This window comes from Thyridium curvatum (genome assembly GCF_004353045.1).
Source record: "Thyridium curvatum strain D216 chromosome Unknown NODE_12_length_601061_cov_81.036774, whole genome shotgun sequence".
NCBI lineage: Eukaryota > Fungi > Ascomycota > Sordariomycetes > Thyridiales > Thyridiaceae > Thyridium > Thyridium curvatum.
The window spans coordinates 116,410-134,944 of record NW_022156767.1 but is presented as its reverse complement, the minus strand read 5'-3'; the positions used below and the strand labels follow the sequence as shown (position 1 = coordinate 134,944).

The 18,535-nt window shown below is 54.2% G+C and overlaps 7 protein-coding genes across 7 annotated transcripts; 5 read left to right on the top strand and 2 right to left on the bottom strand.

Annotated features, from left to right (window-relative positions):
- Window positions 1–67: 67 nt before the first annotated feature.
- Window positions 68–2,763, bottom strand: E0L32_002844 (uncharacterized protein; the record flags this gene model as incomplete). The annotated part of the gene is made up of 3 exons (XM_031137078.1): window positions 68–1,392; window positions 1,440–2,441; window positions 2,652–2,763. The coding sequence occupies 3 exons, from the start codon at window positions 2,761–2,763 to the stop codon at window positions 68–70; spliced, it is 2,439 nt and encodes an 812-aa protein (XP_030999454.1).
- A 98-nt stretch (window positions 2,764–2,861) lies between these two features.
- E0L32_002843 (uncharacterized protein) lies at window positions 2,862–4,881 on the bottom strand (the record flags this gene model as incomplete). The annotated part of the gene is made up of 5 exons (XM_031137077.1): window positions 2,862–3,206; window positions 3,259–3,475; window positions 3,530–4,107; window positions 4,171–4,732; window positions 4,787–4,881. The coding sequence occupies 5 exons, from the start codon at window positions 4,879–4,881 to the stop codon at window positions 2,862–2,864; spliced, it is 1,797 nt and encodes a 598-aa protein (XP_030999453.1).
- Window positions 4,882–5,976: 1,095 nt separating this feature from the next.
- E0L32_002842 (uncharacterized protein) lies at window positions 5,977–7,488 on the top strand (the record flags this gene model as incomplete). Its single annotated transcript, XM_031137076.1, has 3 exons — window positions 5,977–7,075; window positions 7,125–7,374; window positions 7,431–7,488. The coding sequence occupies 3 exons, from the start codon at window positions 5,977–5,979 to the stop codon at window positions 7,486–7,488; spliced, it is 1,407 nt and encodes a 468-aa protein (XP_030999452.1).
- Window positions 7,489–9,221: 1,733 nt separating this feature from the next.
- E0L32_002841 (uncharacterized protein) lies at window positions 9,222–9,817 on the top strand (the record flags this gene model as incomplete). Its single annotated transcript, XM_031137075.1, has 2 exons — window positions 9,222–9,356; window positions 9,482–9,817. The coding sequence occupies 2 exons, from the start codon at window positions 9,222–9,224 to the stop codon at window positions 9,815–9,817; spliced, it is 471 nt and encodes a 156-aa protein (XP_030999451.1).
- A 718-nt stretch (window positions 9,818–10,535) lies between these two features.
- Window positions 10,536–11,624, top strand: E0L32_002840 (uncharacterized protein; the record flags this gene model as incomplete). Its single annotated transcript, XM_031137074.1, has 1 exon — window positions 10,536–11,624. The coding sequence occupies one exon, from the start codon at window positions 10,536–10,538 to the stop codon at window positions 11,622–11,624; it is 1,089 nt and encodes a 362-aa protein (XP_030999450.1).
- A 702-nt stretch (window positions 11,625–12,326) lies between these two features.
- E0L32_002839 (uncharacterized protein) lies at window positions 12,327–12,941 on the top strand (the record flags this gene model as incomplete). Its single annotated transcript, XM_031137072.1, has 2 exons — window positions 12,327–12,440; window positions 12,504–12,941. 2 exons carry the CDS (start codon window positions 12,327–12,329, stop codon window positions 12,939–12,941), a joined length of 552 nt encoding a protein of 183 aa, XP_030999449.1.
- A 373-nt stretch (window positions 12,942–13,314) lies between these two features.
- Window positions 13,315–16,811, top strand: E0L32_002838 (uncharacterized protein; the record flags this gene model as incomplete). The annotated part of the gene is made up of 6 exons (XM_031137071.1): window positions 13,315–13,664; window positions 13,723–14,372; window positions 14,429–14,915; window positions 15,336–15,419; window positions 15,468–16,719; window positions 16,779–16,811. 6 exons carry the CDS (start codon window positions 13,315–13,317, stop codon window positions 16,809–16,811), a joined length of 2,856 nt encoding a protein of 951 aa, XP_030999448.1.
- Window positions 16,812–18,535: the final 1,724 nt, after the last annotated feature.

The window sequence follows — 18,535 nt, the reverse complement described above, 5'->3', positions numbered from 1 at the left end:
AAGGTGACTGTTATCATCTCCACCTAAACAGCCATGCGCAATATCCTCACCATGGAGCTATACCCGATTACTCTATGTCCCCATGCTGCCAGTGCTTCGACTCGCCGCTGTAGCCGTCAATTTCTTCAGCAATCATCTGCCTTAGCTCCCCATCCGACCCCATGCTGATATCACCGTCGGCACCCGACATTCCCTGGAATGCACCATCTATGCCACGCTGCTCTCCAGCGGTCTGTTCATTCGTAGGTGTGCGCGTCTCTCTGCCCGGTTGGACTTCTTTGGATTTTCGCGCCCCATTTCCTGGTTGAGATTTTGAAATGGGCTGCTCGTCGTTTCCTGGGCCTGTTTGGATGTTCTGGATCTCCGGGTTGGCTTGTTCTGGCGCGATTGTCTTCGAGATCCGTGACCTCGAGAGTCGTGCTTCCTCTTGCTCTTCATCTTCGTCTTGGCTTCCTTGGGCGTGAGCTGTTGCCGATGACGCATCGCTAGCTTCTCTGGAGGAGTCTTTGGGCGAATTCGCACTTCTGCCTTCGGTGCTGGCGATGTTATCTCGGTCTCCTGAGATCTTGACTTGAGCCTCGTCAGCGACACTCGATCTAGATGTCGGAATTGTAGAGTCTACCTGTGCGCTGAGTGCAGTCTCCTGGCTCGACAAGTTCTCGTCTTCCGATGGCGCGGTTGGGGCCGTTCGCAAAGACTGTGCTCCATCTTGTTCCGTTTCCGAAGTATCCTTGTCCATGGTGTCGCTCTGCTCAGACTCGGGAGACTTGCTTGGCAGTTCGTGTTGCTTGCTGGTCTTCTGGACGATCGACGCCATGCTCTCATCGGTAGCATTCTTGCTCTGAGGCTTGGAGGACAACTCAACGACCAGCGCAGGCCGTTTGGGTGAAGTCGTCTCTTCTCGCCTATCAACAATGTCGCACAGGACTTGCATCGGAGCAATGCGCTTCTCCTCGTGGTAATCCTCTCCTCTGGAGTTTCCACACTTGAAGAGAGCCGGCCTGATGATCAAATCGACAATGCCGGGGCTCTCAGAGGCATCCCTACCAGAGAACTGGCGAAGATTGGGCTCCTCCACCATAGGGAAGTCCTTGAATGGGAAACCTGAAAGTTTCTGATGGGCTCCACGAGACTTCACGACGAATTCTGCCTGAGACATACGGAGCATCATGTCCAAGTCATAAGCAACGTTGATGATCCCTCGCAAATCTTCCTCGATGCTGCAACATGTTGCCGGCGCAGAATCGTCGGGATAAAGTCTTCTGAGAAGCTTGGCAACGATGGCCTTGATACTGTCATCCCGATCGTTGAGCTTCTCGACCATGATCGCAGTTTCGGCACGCCAGCGATTGAGCGCCTTTCTATTTCCTTGCTTTCCCGTCCAGCCAGCGTCTAGAAAGAGTCAGAATCGGTCAGAATCGGCGGGCGTATATATATACCTTTGACTTTCTGAATAGCCATTTCAAATTCGTCTCCAATCGCACTCGCCCATTGAGCAGACCCAAGTCTAAGAATTTCCTCGACAAGGAATCTCCAGATGCCAGCCTCGATCACAGCTCGTCTTGCCACACGCAACTTGCACAGAATTTCATCAGTATCAGGAATGAGAATCCGGCACATGGCAAGACACTTGTCAATTCCGTCGGCGTCGAGCTGTCGTGAGAATTGACAAATCATCTCAGCGAGCTGGTTCCATTTTGGGCCGATGGTGCTTTCGGTGACCTGGTATTTCTGGCTCACGGAGATCTTGCTGCTGTCTTTCAGCTGTCCGCGTAGAACTTCGATTTCGGACTGAAACATCCTTTCCTGTTCCGACTTCGCCCTCTGGAGGTTGGAGAGATCTTCCTTAGCTAGTCTGAGCTGCTGTTCTAGATCGTCCTGCTGAGCAGCTTTGACCAGAGTCTCTCCCGCTTTTAAGTAGGTGACCTGGGCTGCCTGGAAAGAGGACTGCGCCGTTTGGAAGGAAGAGAGAGCATTGTTCAGTGAGATAGGGGTGGTGTCCGGGCGTCGTCGTTTGGTGGAAGGCTTGGATGAAGCTGATGATGTGGAGGTGGGCATCGTAAGCTCATCTTCATCCTGGTCGTGCTCGCGCTTCATCGATCGAGTCATCGGTCTGGTATTCAGCTTGTCTTGGTCCTCGACCTGAGGATTTTGACGTCCCATGGCTGGAAGCCTTTTGGGCGATGTTTTGTCGGTTGCTGCGGACTTGTCGTGATGTGCTAGGTGCTGAATGGAATAGAAGCAAAGTTTGAGTCGGAGATGTGGGAGGTATTTATCCTCGAGGTTGGGAGCAGCAGAGAGGCAAGGTTGAGAGGGACGAGACTCTCGGGTAAGCGGATTCTGAGACGCTGCTGAGGTGAAAGGTGATTGTGATTGCTGGACAAAGCGGACCCAAATAAAAGAGACGCTTGGTTGGGAGAATCCTGGGGAAAGCTTTGTCACTGGGGTGAGAAATTTAGTCCAGGTGACATGCCCATTTTGGCAAGCAGAACAATAGTAAACGAGATGAGAGGGCTCTGGAGTGAAGATTCGGATGGAGCCAGGCAACGGCCAGTAAATATTTCTATGATGCCGCTTGAGGAGCCATACATGCATAAGTTGGGGGGAATACAGAGATTTATTATGTCAAATTCATCAAAGTCAGTGCATACGAATAGCTAGAGTAAAACGGAAGCAAGCCTTCCCATCAATGATGTCGTTCATGGGCCGCCAGATCAATCTCAGTCCACCCTTGGGAGGTTTCTGCATGCTGAAACATCGCATGTTGCCCTTCCTCGATACCTTAGGTATCTTGCAGGTATCCGTCTCTCAAAAAAGTCCACCCGTCTTCCTGCGCCCAGGTATCAAAGCCGCATCTCTTCCTAGTATTCCATCGTCGCCCCGGCCCGGCCAATGACTTCGCCTTTGTAGAAGACTGCAAACTCGAACTTTCCGCAGTGAAAAGTCATATCGTACTCGAACTCCAAGTTGTAGAAAGTCTCGCCATCCTCAGAAGTCATGGGGTCCAAGTCATCAAAGTTGATGATCTTTTGGGCCTTCTTCGGGTCGAACCTGACCACGCAGAATTCCTGGACATTTGCATCACGACGCTTGGGCGGAGGGCTCTTGTTGGAGGTGTAGATCTTGTGCTTACTCGGCCTCTCGTCCTTGGCCACACACATGCTGAATTTGCCCTGGCTGGCCTTCTTGGTGGAGAGCTTATTGCCCTTGGAAGTGTCAGCCGACAAGCACAACCCCGGCGGGAGTGGAATTACTGACCTTGCGTATAAGCCATTTCATTTGGTTCCGGGCAATGTTGCGCCCCAGCAGCTCATCATACTCCAAGTCCTTCATAGCACCGCGTCCTTGTTCCTCGTCCTGACAGATGCCATAGCTGGCCCTGGCAATTCGTGATTCGATCGCGACCTTTTGCTTGGACGAAGTCTTTTGCTGATTCAGTCCGTGGATGACTGCGCCTCGACAAACTGCAGTCCATCTATGATTATATGTCAGTTGGATTTCAAGACGCCACATATGGTGCCGAACTTACGGCAGTGCGTGCTTCGCTTGAAGCACCTTGATCTTGGTCGTCGACACATGCTCCTTCATTCTCTCAAAGAGGTGTCCGCAGCGACCAAAGCCACCGACCAGCATGATGTACTTCGGTGGCGTGCGAGTCTTGCCCTGAACGCGCTTGATCTGTTCAGTGACCAGCTCCAAGATCTTTGTAAAGGTCGGCTCGAAGATGTCCTCGATTTCAAGTCGCTCGAATGTGATGATAGGCAGGTCGTCGCCGACGGGGTTCTGTGAACCACCCCAGCACTCCCACGGTACTGGGATGGAGAATGGCTTGGTCGAATCCAGGCCGTATATGCGTTTCATGCCGAATTCCCAGTGATCGCGGATGATCTCCCGGAGGTTCGACTTCGGGAGACGTTCCCAATAGTCTTCGCCGAATTTCTGCTTGAGAACGGCCTCGAATTTGGCATCGCAGTCTCTCGCACCACAGACATCACCGGCACCCTCAGCGACCTCCTCCACGGTGAGAGGGTCGAGTTTCAGTATCCTGTAGCTGATGAGATCGGTGGTACCGCCACCGCAATCAACGACGATGAAAGAATCCCCAACCTAAATCATACAAACGTTAGCATTTTTCATGGGCGGAAACATTGTCAGAGGGGAAAGATGTACTCTAAGATCAGCTCTCCCCATCGCGTCTCTCAACGTGGCCATGGCAGCGGCCTCCGGCTCAGAAATGAAGCTGAGTTTGGTGCCAGGCTTCTTGAGGAGCCCGGCTTGTCTGGCGGCGGCTTCCATTGCATCCTGAGCCTGGCCAGTCCAAATTGCGGGAATGGTCATGACGATATGGAGCCTAGCATTCTCAAAGGATCCAACCTCATTGTCGATGGATTCGATGGCCTTCTCCCAGAGCTTTCCGAGGTAGTCTGCGATTACCTGCCCAGGCTGTTTGTTCAGCCGTGCGATCTTGTCCTCCACGTGCAGGATATGTTCGGCCTTGCGATATTTGTTGCCAAGTTCTGCCAGCAGCAGCTTGAACCAGCGAAGAGCTTCCTCATCATCGTGAATGGTGCCACCCCATTGGATGGATGTGACCTTTCCGGAGCGGACATATCGAATGGCCGTTGCGGTTTTCTCACCCTCTGTATTGCGGGGACCGTCGTGGACGGGCCAACCAATCACGACCTGGATGAGGTCAGGATTGCCGGTCGAGGCATAGGCAACTCCCGAGCATCTGAAATCTGTTAATGATCTACACTATGTGCGAAACCTTTGTGCATTGACTTACGTGGTGCCAAAGTCGAGCCCAACTATGAATGCTTCACGTTGGTTGGCAGCATCCGACTCGATCTTGACCAAGCCGCCATAGGTTCGGGGGGACATGTTGGCAGCTGTTCAATGATTCATTTGCGATGTGGAAGTGATGTTTCTCAATGAGTTCGTAGTGCCCTCAATATGGGACAGGTGAGTTGCGCGAGGGAAAAGAAGTGTTGCAGGATGCAGGGCGATGTGGGATTTTGGAGGCTGTGATGGTACTTTCACGGTCGAAAAGATAAACAAGAACTGGGCCAGCAGTCGAGGCTGATTTCAAGCTCAAGAAATTAGGTGAAGGTGATTCTCCTCTGAGAATGTAGTGAGGAAAAAGAGAGGGAGTCTTTGTGACTCGAGGGGGTGAGGAGTCGATGACTGGACTGGATGGACCACGCAGAGGATGGACTTTTGCGGCGAAAAAAGGGCTGGAGATCGAATAAATAGTGGCGCCTAGAGGGACCGAAAAATAATTGAGGAAGTTCTGAGGCCCAAAGCTAATCAACTACGTTGGAAAATGAGGCCCAAACAGCTAGATGCTACTCCTAAGTATTGCCTTGGCTTACCATCGCAAACCAAACATGTCACAGAACATCAGATGGAGAGTGGAAGATCTCTCTCACACACAGCAGGAAGATGGGTCAATGAGAGCAACAGTCACTGAAACGGCGGAATATGGCTATTAAGGCAAACGTATATTGATACTGTTTGTAAGATGTGTCGAGCACATCCCTCACGACTTCAAAGATGTGCAGCGGTGATATGGCAAAGTGCCCACAGAGGCAGGATGAGATGCGAACAGCTTCCAAGTGCAGGGCCATTACGTCAGCCATTATCTTCTTCAGGGTCAACTTACCTACCACTGCACAAGGGGGTTCTTCAACTTGCGGAAGGATCCATGTCATGCTAAGCCTTTGGTGAGCTCAGGGCTGGTTGGCTTCAATTGGCAGTGAGACCGCGCTAAAACCGTATCCGTATCGCGTATTGCGAGCCAATCAGCTTACAGGGACGTTTGTGGGGTCCACGGATTCGCTGGGCCAATCCCAACAGGGCGCATTCCAAGAGGGAATCACCTGGAACAGCGAGGAACAAGAGAGTCGTGAAGATATAAAGTAACGAAACAACCCAAGCCGATGTTCTTGTTGATCTGTCACCCCTAAAACCAAAGACATGGCTGCTTCGGTCCCTCAAAAGCTCGTTGGCATTATCGGGGCGGGTATCGCGGGTCCCGCCTTTGCTCTCCAGCTCCTCTCACACCCCCGGCTGGCCTCGCTCTACCGCCCCCTCCTCCTGGACAAGACGCCAGACCCGTCCACCTTGTCATCAGAAGACCAAGCGAAGAAAGAGAGTGCCTCATTCGGCGCTGCAGTCGCAGTCTTCCCCAATGGACTCCATCCGCTTTATGCCCTAGGCCTGCGCGAGGCTGTCGAGTCTGCCAGCCTACCTCTAGATATCATCAGCTTCTGGAAGTCGCCCACTGCCTCGAGTACTCCCCATTATGAATACGGAACGATTGACCATCCCACATGGAGCCACGGCCTCCAGTCCGACGCAATCAACATCGAGCGCAGTGCACTCAGGGACATGCTTCTCAAGGCGGCGAGGGAGCGTGGCTGCGAGACGATGTGGGACAAGAAGATCAAGGGCTTTGAGGAGCAAGACAAGGGAGCGACTAAGATCAACTTTGAGGATGGGTCGGATCTCACCGTCGATCTACTTGTCGGCGCTGACGGCGGGTACTCCATGGTGCGCAAGTACATTCTCGATAAGAGGGATCCTGCCACGGCCGAGAAGCGGTGGCTCCCCGATTTCATGCACCAGACTGGCTTCTATGGTATCTCTAAGGGGTTCCCATACGACAAGGACGTGTCGTCGAGGGCAACCATCGGAATCTGGCTCGATCGTGGAATGCTGGCATCCGCCCCTGTCCCCGGCGACAAGATCCGTTGGGATCTCGTCCTGCCAGAGAAGGAAGCGCCGCCGGCGTCCAGAGCCGTCGTAGACACCCCCAAATCAGAAGGAAAGTTTCCGTGGGAGTCGGCGATTCTCCCAAGTGCCTATTCCCACGACTCCAGCGTGGAAATCTTGCAGAAGCACATGAACGCCTTTCACCCTGCTGCTGGAACAATCGGGAATCTGCTGGAGAACGCTGAACAAATCATCCGAACTCCGCTCCGACAGCGAGTGTGGAAGGCTAAAGAGATTCAATACGGGAACGTGGCGTTGATCGGAGACGCCGCGCGGTTGATGTTGCCGAGCAGCGGACAAGGTATGTTTGGTCCAGTCCAATCGTCTCCGCAACTGCTAACCGTTACCAGGAACTGGCTTTGGCATCGAGGATGCCACGGTGCTTGCGGCCAAGCTGCTGGAGCACTCCAAATCGTCCGCCGACCAGAACGACTTGCGCCCTGCTCTGGAAGCCTACGCCCGTGAACGCGTACCGCGGTCGAAGAAGATGGCAACAGTGGCGTGGGTCACGGGAAAGCTCGCAATGGCCGACTCGTGGTTCTGGCGGTGGGTGCGCGACTTCGTGTCCAGATGGTTCCCCGTGGGGTACAATTACAAGAAGTGGGTTTATACGGGCGAGATCGATGATGGAACAGCATGCTGACTTTCTGTTTTAGTGATCCGAAGGCCAAAGACCCGTGGCCTCTCGATGCACGGTTTAACGTTGACCGCTAGGCGCTGGCGCGAGGCGCATCTTGGAGTAAAACGGGGGACGGGACACTGGGGAACTCACAACCCGACGGAGGTGTCGACACTTGCTTCTGCTCCCGCATCACCCATGCAAATCCTGCCCCTTTCTGCTCAAACTAGGCACCCGAGCTGTGCTTTTATTATGATACCCACAAGTCGAGAATGACTTACCTTGCCTTGGGCGACGGAGGAACATTTGTAACATCTCGTTGTAAAGATAGACCAACAGCCCTACTCATTCCATGTTCAATAAAGATCTCAACTTTCAAAACGCACATAGACGGTGCCGGGATGTGTTCCGGTTGGTGCGAGAGGCAGACTTGCCTTGTCTCGCATGCGGTTCCTCCACCTCAGTGAGTCAATACCGCGGCTGGCCTCCACCTGTTAGCCATCCTCGGCCTTGCATTCCTGCTCGCAAACTCGTCCGCAGCATCGTCTTCACGCGAGTGTCTGGATGGCAGCTCCAATTTCAAGCACTTCACAAAAGTCTTCGATAAAGTCACTCGCTAAATTGAAGGGCTGAATGCTGTCCACCTCCGATGGCTACATCATCGACACGCCGTAGTCCCTCCCTCCCCACTTGCCCGCATCGTGGCCCGGAAGACAAAAAAGGGGTCGATCAATACGGCCCTGCGCATATTCAGGACTGGAGATAAGGCAGAGCTGTGTTTTTACAGTGTGTTAGCTGGGAGACAAATGAAGGAGCATATCTCTGTCGTCTTCGGTGAAAAGACTGTGCCTTGGACAGTGGCCCTGAGCGCGATACCTTTCATGTTGGAAGCAGGGGCTTGTGCTGAGCAAACACCGGTAAGGGAGACCGGGCCGTTGAGCATAAAAAGGCGAACAGGATGAAGATCAGAGGAGGTGGGTGCGATTTCTCATCCACTTCTCGCGGTGTCTGACAGCCAGATATGAGACGACAGTACGGCGGGAACGGACGGCACAATGGGTTCCTGACATGATGGGGCCGGCAGAACAGTTGGCGACTGACTATGAATACTCGAGGGATATGAATACATTCCCTCATCTGAATGCAGAGACTTCCTGCCGGAGGCTTCAACCATAATGCAGAATCAGAAGGGAAATTTGGGCCAGCGTTTAGTGGGGTGCAAACAAAGAGATTGAAGGCAGGCAAGGTGCTGCTGAAAATCATGCTGATGTCTAGGATTACTGAAGGTAAACTCAGCGAGTGAGATTCCAGAGAAAGAATAATACCAAAGTGAGGGGGTGTTTTGGGAGTGGGTTCAACAATGTGATTGTACCAATTTCCAGCAGAGCTTCTGATGGCTGGCAAACTTTGGTGGTGGCCAGCGATTCTATCAGATATGGGATGAGTCCAAAAACAACAAGTTGCAGGCAATCCAGAGATCGCCTCTCCTCTCTTCCTGCTGCCTTTCGCAAATCAGAAAACAATCTCCTCGTCATAGTCAAGGCTCCTATCACTTTCTCGTCACTTTAACAACAGGCAACAATCACTTTGTAGTCATTCTCCTGAAGTGACTGGACTTTAGTCTCGTACCTTATTCCATCTCTCAACACCACACACACCTTCAGCTGTCCCTTTCCTCCTTACCACCCTGGAACTTCCAACCCCCTCTACGCTCTCTCTAACCACTCCTGAGAATAGCTAACAGCACTGTTCTCTTCCATCCTGCAGCCTCATTCTTCACAACCTCATCACATAATCATCGTTCTTCCATCACCCAAACCAATCCGAGATGTCTGCCACTCCGAAGAAGGCCACCGCCGCCGCCGCTGGCGAGGTGGACAAGAAGAACCGCCACGGTCTGACTGAGAACGAGCTCAGGATCGCCACTGCTTGCCTCCTCTCTCTCAAGGATGGAGATTTTGCGGTAAGTAGATCATCTTTCGCCATCTCCATCACAATTTCATGCCATTTTCTTTCCCTCTCCATCGTCGCCGTCACCTTCTGGTTGGATAGTGTTCAGAGCTAATATTTGATTCTGCTCTCAAACAGGTCGACAAGGACAAGCTCGCCTATCATGGTGGCTATTCTACCCCGGAGTCTGCACGAGTCTCCACGGGTCCCATTATCAAGAAGCTCAAGGCTCTGATGGCCGACAACGGCGACGGAACTGCCCCGGCCCCTGCTACCCCGAAGGCCAAGGCCACCCCGAAGCGCAAGGCCAAGAAGGACGACGACGGCGAGGCCTCTGCGACCCCCAAGAAGCGCGCCAGAAAGGCGGCTAAGAAGCAGGAGGTCAAGGAGGTGATCGAGGTCGAGGAGCAGGCTGCTGACCAGTCGGAGGATGAGGGACACGATCTGGTTCTCCAGTCTGAGCTCGAGATCTAAAATCGGATCGACTGCAACTTCAACCGCCATGAATTACTAGCTACATTTATCTTGCTTCTTGAACAGGTTGTACTCGATGGGGAGACGGGATACGAGGAGGGCAGTCTGGCGACGATCAACAATCCAGCATCCACCGCAGAGGTGGGATCTACCGCTGCATAGATGAGCCCGAGTCAGTTATTTCAATGCATGAATTCGTCACTGCAGTTCCGCAGGAGTCCCAGAAGATCGCGTGCCAGTGCAAGTCTCCAGATGATGTGTGACAGTATTACCTACCTACGTGCCTGCGCAGTGCGTGACGTGACAGGTGAGGTGAAGGCAACGGCCGGCTGGAACCGAGAAACGGGGCCAGAGCTGAGATGCCAAGCCTCGGGGGACCGGGACTCTGGCCTGCAAGACAAGCGCCCTTATCGCGTAGTCCCGTAACCTCCACCAAGATGTGTTAGTGCACCAAGTATTCTACAGCGGGGCGGCACCCCATTCATCTGATGCCCCGGAATCAGACCACCTTCTTCCCCAAACACCCAAACAGGACAGCTTCTGAGCCATAAACACTGCGCTGCACACACATCCGGGTCCTCCCATTGTGCTCTCGAGCCAGTATCATACAGACTTGCATGCCTTAGAAGATTATTTTGTACCTTGGAAACGAAAAACATCCACATTTATTCGCATTGATCCATATCACAAACCTACCTGTATCACGCTCGCACTCATCATGATGCTGCCCATCGCGTCCAGCCAGCTGGCCGCCACGGGCCTCTCTGCCTTCGAGGCCGGCGCAGCTCTGCAGACGGCGAGGGTCGTCTCTGCAGCTATCACCACTCGAGTAATACGCATTCCCAGGATGGCCGCTCTGCAACAACGCGCCAGGATACACACAGCTCCTCGCAGGACCTTTACTCTCACCCGATCCAGCGCTCCGGCATCGGCACGCCTACCTAACCTCCCCTCACCACTGCTCACCTCGCCCATCGCCAACATCCGCCGGATATCCACCACGCCAGTCAGCTGGACGCCGCCCACGCCGGAGGAGGCAGAGAAGCGACCCGTGCTCATCATCGGCGCGGGCAACCTGGGCCGCCGGATGGCCACCATCTGGGCCTCGACGGGCCGCCCCGTCGTCCTGCACGACATCTCGGAGCCGGCCCTGCTGTCGGCCGTCGAGTACATCGGCGACCAGCTGACGGACTGGTGCGTCGAGCAGGGCACGCACCCGGGCCACGTCACCACCGTGTCGGGCGACCTGGCCGCGGCGCTGAGCGCGTCCGCGACCAACCTGCACCTGCGGCCCTGGATGGCCGTCGAGGCCGTGCCCGAGGACCTGGCGCTCAAGCGCAAGATCCTGGGCGAGGTCGAGCGCCTCGTGCCGGACGACTGCCTGCTGGCGTCCAACTCGAGCAGCTACCGCACCGCCGAGATGGTCGGCGAGGGCGGCGTCGCCAGCCCGCACCGCCTGCTGAGCACCTACTACTACTACATGTCGCCCTACCACCGCTTCGTCGAGCTCATGTCCTCGGGCGCCACGGCGCCCGAGGTCTTCCCCTTCCTCGAGGCGCAGATGGCGGGCGTGCAGCTGCGGCCCATCGTGCTGCCGCCGCACGTGCAGTACAACGGCTTCGTGTTCAACCGCATCTGGGAGGCGATCCGCGGGGAGACGCTGCGCGTCGTGACCGAGGGCCACGTCAAGCCCGAGGACATTGACGAGCTGTTCAAGGACTTCTTCCGCGCCGAGGTGGGGCCCTGCGGCAAGATGGGCCTGGATGTGACGGGCAAGAGCAAGCCGGTTGGTGATCGGGGGTTTTGATTGATTGGGAATTGTGAGGAGGGACGGGGGAAAGGGGCTGTGTGGAAGGAAGGATCGGCGTTTTCTGTGATGGTGGTTCAAGGATGAGAATCGCCATATGTCAAGATATTGGCTCTCCTGTTTGGGACGACGCATTGCTTCTCGCTGCTGGTACTTGCTGCTGCTTGGTGAAGGGCGTGATGCTTAATGTGTCGAAGCGCAAATCATATCCGATGCACCGCGGTACCTTTGACCTTCCCTACTTTTCGTACTGAGATCCGTTGTGACTTTCGTGGCAACATGCCGAGCCAAGCTATGCCGGCTTTGAGAGCTCGAGCTGTCAGCTTGCATCAACAATTCATCCATCCAGCGTCCAGTCTCTCCAGGGGCTGATGTCATAGGCCAGCTCCAGCAAGCTTCCACCCAGCAAGCCACTGAACAGGGCGCCGAGCACGCTAAAAACGGGAACTAAGGCACTCCAGTTCGGGAGGTAGCCTACCACAACGAGGAAGCTGGAGAATTGCGACACACTCGATCGTCATTGTCGAGCGAAGGGCGCGGGGTTTACATGAGGCGAAAGAGCAAGCTCTCGGTATTTGGGCCATAAATCAGACGTATACGACTGAAATAAGCAATACTGTTCTGGTATGACAGCTGTACTCACTTCATGTCCTCTCGTTTGACTGTACAAAACACCCTCTCAACAGACATCTGCTTCTCACAATGTCCACCAACGAAGACTTTCCCAAGCCCAAATTCATCGAGGGCGGCTGCCTCTGCGGCGGGCTGAGATATCGCGTCGATTTTGATGTCGACAAGCACGACTTTCTCAAGCGCGTAAGCTGCATATACTTTATCTAGAGAATCTCCAACGGCATGCTAACATTTATACCACCACAGTCCGGCTCCTGCCAGTGCACCCAGTGCCGCCGCCAGACGGGCAGCTTCTTCATGCCCTGGCACGGCGTCGGCCCGGCCTCGACCGGCAGCACCTTCCGCTTCGTCGGCGACAGAACCGACGACCTCCTCCGGCACTACAAGGCCTCGGCGACGGGCAAGCGCGGCTTCTGCGCCGGCTGCGGCAGCCAGATCTACTGGACGCAGGAGGGCCGGTCCGGCGGCGACTACTACTCGATCAACCTGGGCACCGTCGACCCGCTGTACCTGTGGGGGGAGGGCGCCGGCGAGGGCAACGACGTGCCCGAGGGAGGGTACAGCAAGGCGCTGGCGGCGGGCGGGAAGAACGAGTGGTGCGGGAACGAGATCAAGGGCGTGACGGATGATATGCCGTGGCTGCTCAAGGGGAAGCGGTTCCGCGGAGATGAGAACGATGCCTGAGGAGTGATTTATCTACCGAATGGGAGCTTAATGTTGGGATAACATGTTTATCAACTCATGCCTTTTGCATCTTTGCCTTCTCCATTTCGGGGTCAACAGAGTGTTCAGTAACAATCATGTCCAATGTATGTCAATCGCCAACTTCCCACTGCTTGCCGCAACCAGGTGGGGGTTCACGCAGACGCACTCCCACATACCCTATCGGGCTTAGCGAGGGATGTTGGATTAACAGTCTGCCTACTTATCTCTATGGATGTGAAAAGCTTCGCCCGCGCCGGACATACATACCTAGGCTTCTCTGCGTTACGATTACCGCCTTTACTTGGCACCTTCACCCCAGTCCTCTCAGCCTCGTCCCTTATCTGCCTGCACAATGGCTGCTCGTCAGATGCTCGTTTCCTTGCTCCTCTGTCTCGCCTGGACACGGCATACTACAGCATTCCTCGTCGTGCCGCGTGGCGCAGATCTACGGCAGGCCTACCTCGCTGGCCGGAGCTTTGCTGAACAGCAGATTTCCCTGAATACAAACAACTATCAACCCACCGAGTTTTTCAAAGCCGGAGAGTATACCAAGCATGAGCAAGACGGAGAGATCTGCAAGACGTATGGCGAGCGACAGTGGGCTGGTACTGTAGACGTCACGGACCAGCGACGCCTCTTCTACTGGTTCTTCGACAGTCGCAATGATCCTGAGAATGATCCCGTCATCCTATGGCTCAATGGGTGAAAGACACTATTCCTGCCCAAATCTGTGAACCACTCATACTAACAACCCCCTAAGCGGCCCAGGAGGATCGTCGATGATGGGGCTATTCACAGAAATGGGGCCTTGTTCCGTCACAAAAGACAGTAGTGGCACGGTCCCAAATCCTCACAGTTGGAACAACAATGCCTCGGTCCTGTTCATAGACCAGCCGGCTGGGACGGGCTTCTCATCTGTTACCAAGGGAGCTCCCTACCCAAGCACGGATGAGGAGGCTGCCGTCGATCTTGCCTTCTTCTTCAATACATTCTTTGCACAGATCTTCCCGGACCGTGCTAAGCTACCACTCCATATCGCTGGAGAAAGCTACGGAGGCCACTATGTGCCAACCTTTGTCGACCACGTCCTTGCGGATCGTGCCAGAAACTCACGAGACGCCTACAATGGAGACATCAGCTCCATCATCCTTATCAATGCGATATTCGACATGACAGCTCCTGCAGTTGGGGCATGGGAGCTTCTCTGCTCCAACTTCCGCGGCCAGATCTTCAATGAGACTGTTTGCGACAAGATTTCGGCAGCAATGCCCGAGTGCGAACAGCTGGGGCGAGACTGTCGGCGAACAAACGACGGCTATATCTGCCTCGCGGCCAGAATGTACTGCGAGGACGCGATCGAATCCTTCTACCAAGCAGAGGAGGAAGCCGGAAATAAAAGCCGATACAACAGTAGGTCATGCTCGATTCGCAGTCAGATCCACAAAGTATCGCTAACGAATTATTAGTTCACCTTCCCTGCACCAACCGGCCGTTCTGCTGGGACGAGACGATAGGCAACTATTCAACATACGTTTCCCAGCCCAAGGCTCTCAAGGCGCTGCACTTCCCGCCCGATTTTCACTTTCAGGCTGTTAACCTGGATCTCAATTTCCAGTTTGCTCTGAGCACCTCCCTGTCCAAGACAAGGTACCCGCACATGACTCGGATCCTCGAGTCTAACATCCCCGTCCTGGCTCTCAATGGAAATGAGGACTTTATTGTCAACACGCCAGGACAGATATGGTCCTATGATTCACTACCGTGGAGTGGCCAGACCGAGTACCGGACGGCCCAGTGGAAGACGTGGGGAGATGGCCAGGGCATCTGGAAGCAGAGCAAGGACAAGAGACTGGTGTTTGTCGGGATTGACGGCGCGGGCCACGCCGCGCCGGGAGACCAGGGAGAGCTGACCTCTGATATTGTCCGGCAGTGGATTGCAGGCTGGAATACCGAGTATTAAAGGCACATTTCGTGATACTTGGAGGAACTCTGAATCTTCGTCGACAGAGTTGGTGATCCAATGATCACTGAATGGATGTTCTCAAGGAGTTCGAAAATCCATTACAGTTTCTGTGAGCCATGTCAACAATTATCAAAACCTGCTACCTTTCTCTATTTCAGGCAGTCCTATCTTGAGGCTTGTCAAGCTTCTCGGCCTTTGTGCAAGCCCATTGGTGGACTTCTTTTAGAGAAGCCTCGAGTGGGGGAAAATCGTCTAAGTTGTCGCGCCGAGCTAATTACCTGAATTGGCGTTGCGGCCATTCCGCGACCATCTTAGGTCCGGCCGCAACTCGAGCTTACCTCTAAGTCCATCTATCATTACAGTATGCTTCCTCTTTCAAAAAGTATTACACATACCAAGTACTATTTCAGGAACTGTCGACTTGCATCCCCCATAGTGCCATCCGAAGCTTTGGATGGGAAGCAAGATGGCAACAGTGGCTTTGAACCAGCAAGGTACGATCAACTTTGACAAGTGATGAAAGCATGGATGTTAATTATAAGTTCCTTGGCAGCCGGCAGAGATGAAGCCAGCCAAGGCTTCATCATCAAAGCCAAAGTCCTCATACCGGGAAAGGGCGATCCCATACAGAATGGAGCTACTGTCGTCAAGGACGATGAGATCGCCTGGGTCGGTCCAGAAGCCTCCCTCCCTTCCGAATACAAGGCATGGCCGGATCGAAGTGTCCCAGTCGTCATGCCGGGCATGTGGGACTGCCACGTCCACCTCATCGGCTGGACAAACTTCCAGTTCTCCAAGTTCCTGATGGAGCACCCCGTCATGCACGGCGCGCGCCTGGCCCGCAGCTGCCGCGACATCCTCATGTCGGGCTTCACCTCGGTGCGCGACCTCGGCGGCTACGGGCCCGAGCTCGCCCGCCTCGCCGAGGACGGCACCCTGCCCCTCGCTCCGCACATCTACGGCGCCGGCTCCGCCCTGAGCCAGACGGCCGGCCACGGCGACGCCTTCGACCTGCCGCTCAACTGCATGACGTGCCTGGCCGGCGCGCAAGGCGAGAGCAGCCCCGGCCCGCTCATGCTCGCCGACGGCGTCGACGAGTGCCGCCGCGCCGTGCGCCGGCAGATCCGCCGCGGCGCCAGGGTGGTCAAGGTCTTCGCCACGGGCGGCGTGCTCAGCCGCGACGACGACCCGCACAGGGCACAGTTCTGCGCCGCCGAGCTAGAGGCCATGGTCGAGGAGGCGACGCGCATGGGCCGCCTGGTAGCCGCGCACGCTCATGGCAAGCCGGGGATTATGGCGGCGCTGAAGGCCGGGTGCGGCACGGTCGAGCACGGCATGTACCTCGATGACGAGTGCGCCGACGCCATGCTCGGCGCCGGTGCCATTCTTGTGGCGACGCGGACGATCATCCTTGAGGGCCTGAAGAGGCGGGATTCGATGGACCCCAAGAGCTATGCCAAGATGACCGAGTGTGCCGAGACTCACTCCCGCGCGTGCCGTCTGGCTATCAAGAAAGGAATCAGACTGGCTCTCGGGACTGATCTGGGTCTCAGCGTGTTGGGCACGGGACTCAGCCATGGCCAGAGTGCAAAGGAGCCCGGGCACTTGGTCGACCTGGGGCTTACGCCATTGCAAGCTATCGAGGCGGCCACCGCGACTGGCCCGCTGACTCTCGGACCGCAGGCACCGAAGAGCGGACAGCTGAAGGAGGGTTATGCCGCGGACATTATCGCTCTAGAGTGCAATCCTCTTGATGAAATTACCCTGCTGGAAGATATTTCGAACGTCACCCATGTATGGAAGGCAGGGAAGTTGCTTAAATCCCCGGGGATTAGACATTGAGTTCTTTCCAGGCTAAGCAGACCACCATCGTAATACCCAACTAAGGCGAGCTCACAAGTAAACTCTTCCCAATTCCTGCCTGGTCATTCTTGAGATGCCGCGATCGTGCATCAAAATTTTGGTTTGCAAGAACCAAAGCCTTCCAAGCAGATTGTCTTAACAAGCCTAACATCTGCCTTGGCGGCATGAGGGGCCAAATCTGCCTTGGGTGGTCAGCGTTTAGGCATCCACTCTCTACAGCTTGGCCAGTGCTTACCTGGTGAATAAAGCCTCAACCATCAATTTGGACATCTCAGTGAAGAGCATGTTCACATCGCTTGTCAATCGAGCAAGTACGCCTTGAATTCACCAAATAGAACCTGCTTATCTCAGCTCATAATGGCAGAAATCTTGGGCTTCGTCGCAAGTGTGGTCAGTGTTACACAAGTTGCAGGTCAAGTCGGCGTCACTGTCATGAAACTTCAAAGACTGTGGAATGAAGTGAAAGATGTGCCTGAGAGCATCAATGCATTGATGGTGCATTTGGAGTTACTATACCCGATGCTGTCGGAGATGGGAAAACAATACAATCAAGCCCAAGCGACTGTTCAAGCGGATAGGCTAGCGATCTTAAGCCTTGAGCATGCCCGACAAGCCGCGCAGAACCTTGAAAAGCTCGTCGAGGATCTCCATCAGCAATTAGAATCAACGAGAAGGGTCAAAAGAGGTGTTTCTAAGGCAAAGGCCGTGCTTAGGAAAGACTTGATCTGCACGTACAAGGAGCGGTTGCAAAATGCCTTGCAACTACTTTCTCTCTCTCAACAAGCTCATCAGATGTAAGCCGCATCTTTCCAGTGACGATAGACTTTTGTGTACTGACGTTCATAAGTGCTTTATCGAAAATTCAGACATCACTGGTTGTCTCGGAAATTCAATCTCTCAAGAAAGAGGAGCGAGATAGGGAGCAGCGTTCAGGAAAGGCCCTTCACCCTTATCAACACACCCACATTCCACAGCCTGAGAAATATTATGCGAAGGCAAGAGGACTGTCTTGGAAGAATAGTAATGTGGTGTGGAGGTTCACATCTAGGATGACAGAGGTCTTCGTATCTCCTGATGAAGCAGACACAGGTCAGTCATCCAAACGAGAATCCTCTACAACTAGAAGACTGAGAAAGCAGCTAGTGTATGAAGCCCGACTTCAGCTGCCCATGTGGCTCGTACCTAGGGCTTGGGACCTCCACGTTCGCAAGTCGTATAGCGGATGGAACATATGCCTCAAACCTTGGACCATTCGTCCATATGGCAGTGAAAGCTTTCTCTGTTGTCTCGAGGGCTCAACCGAAGACCTCCGTCGAGCTCTTGCTTCAAATCAAGCATCAATATACGACCGGGATCCGCGCGGATGGACCTTGTTACATGTAGGATACCGATCTCTAACCTCCGGATTCAAAAGGCTAATCGTACTTAGTATGCATCATGGAGAGGACATGTCGATTTGTTCAAGAAGCTACTAGAGCTAGGGCTAAATGTCGACGAACAATAAGGCTCCGGTATCGCGCCACTATGCTACCTGGGCAAATCAGAAGCTGACCAAGGGATGTCGCTGAACTTATTTCGATTCTTATCCTCTCGGGGAGAACTCGATGAAGCCATACAGGACGTGTTTTCACCAAAATATCGAACATCCAAAAAGAGCAGTCTTTATCGTTTCATTTGGACCAACGAGGAGTTCCTAAATTTCGCTATCACCAACATTCATTCAAATTTTCCGGACCGACCAAACGAC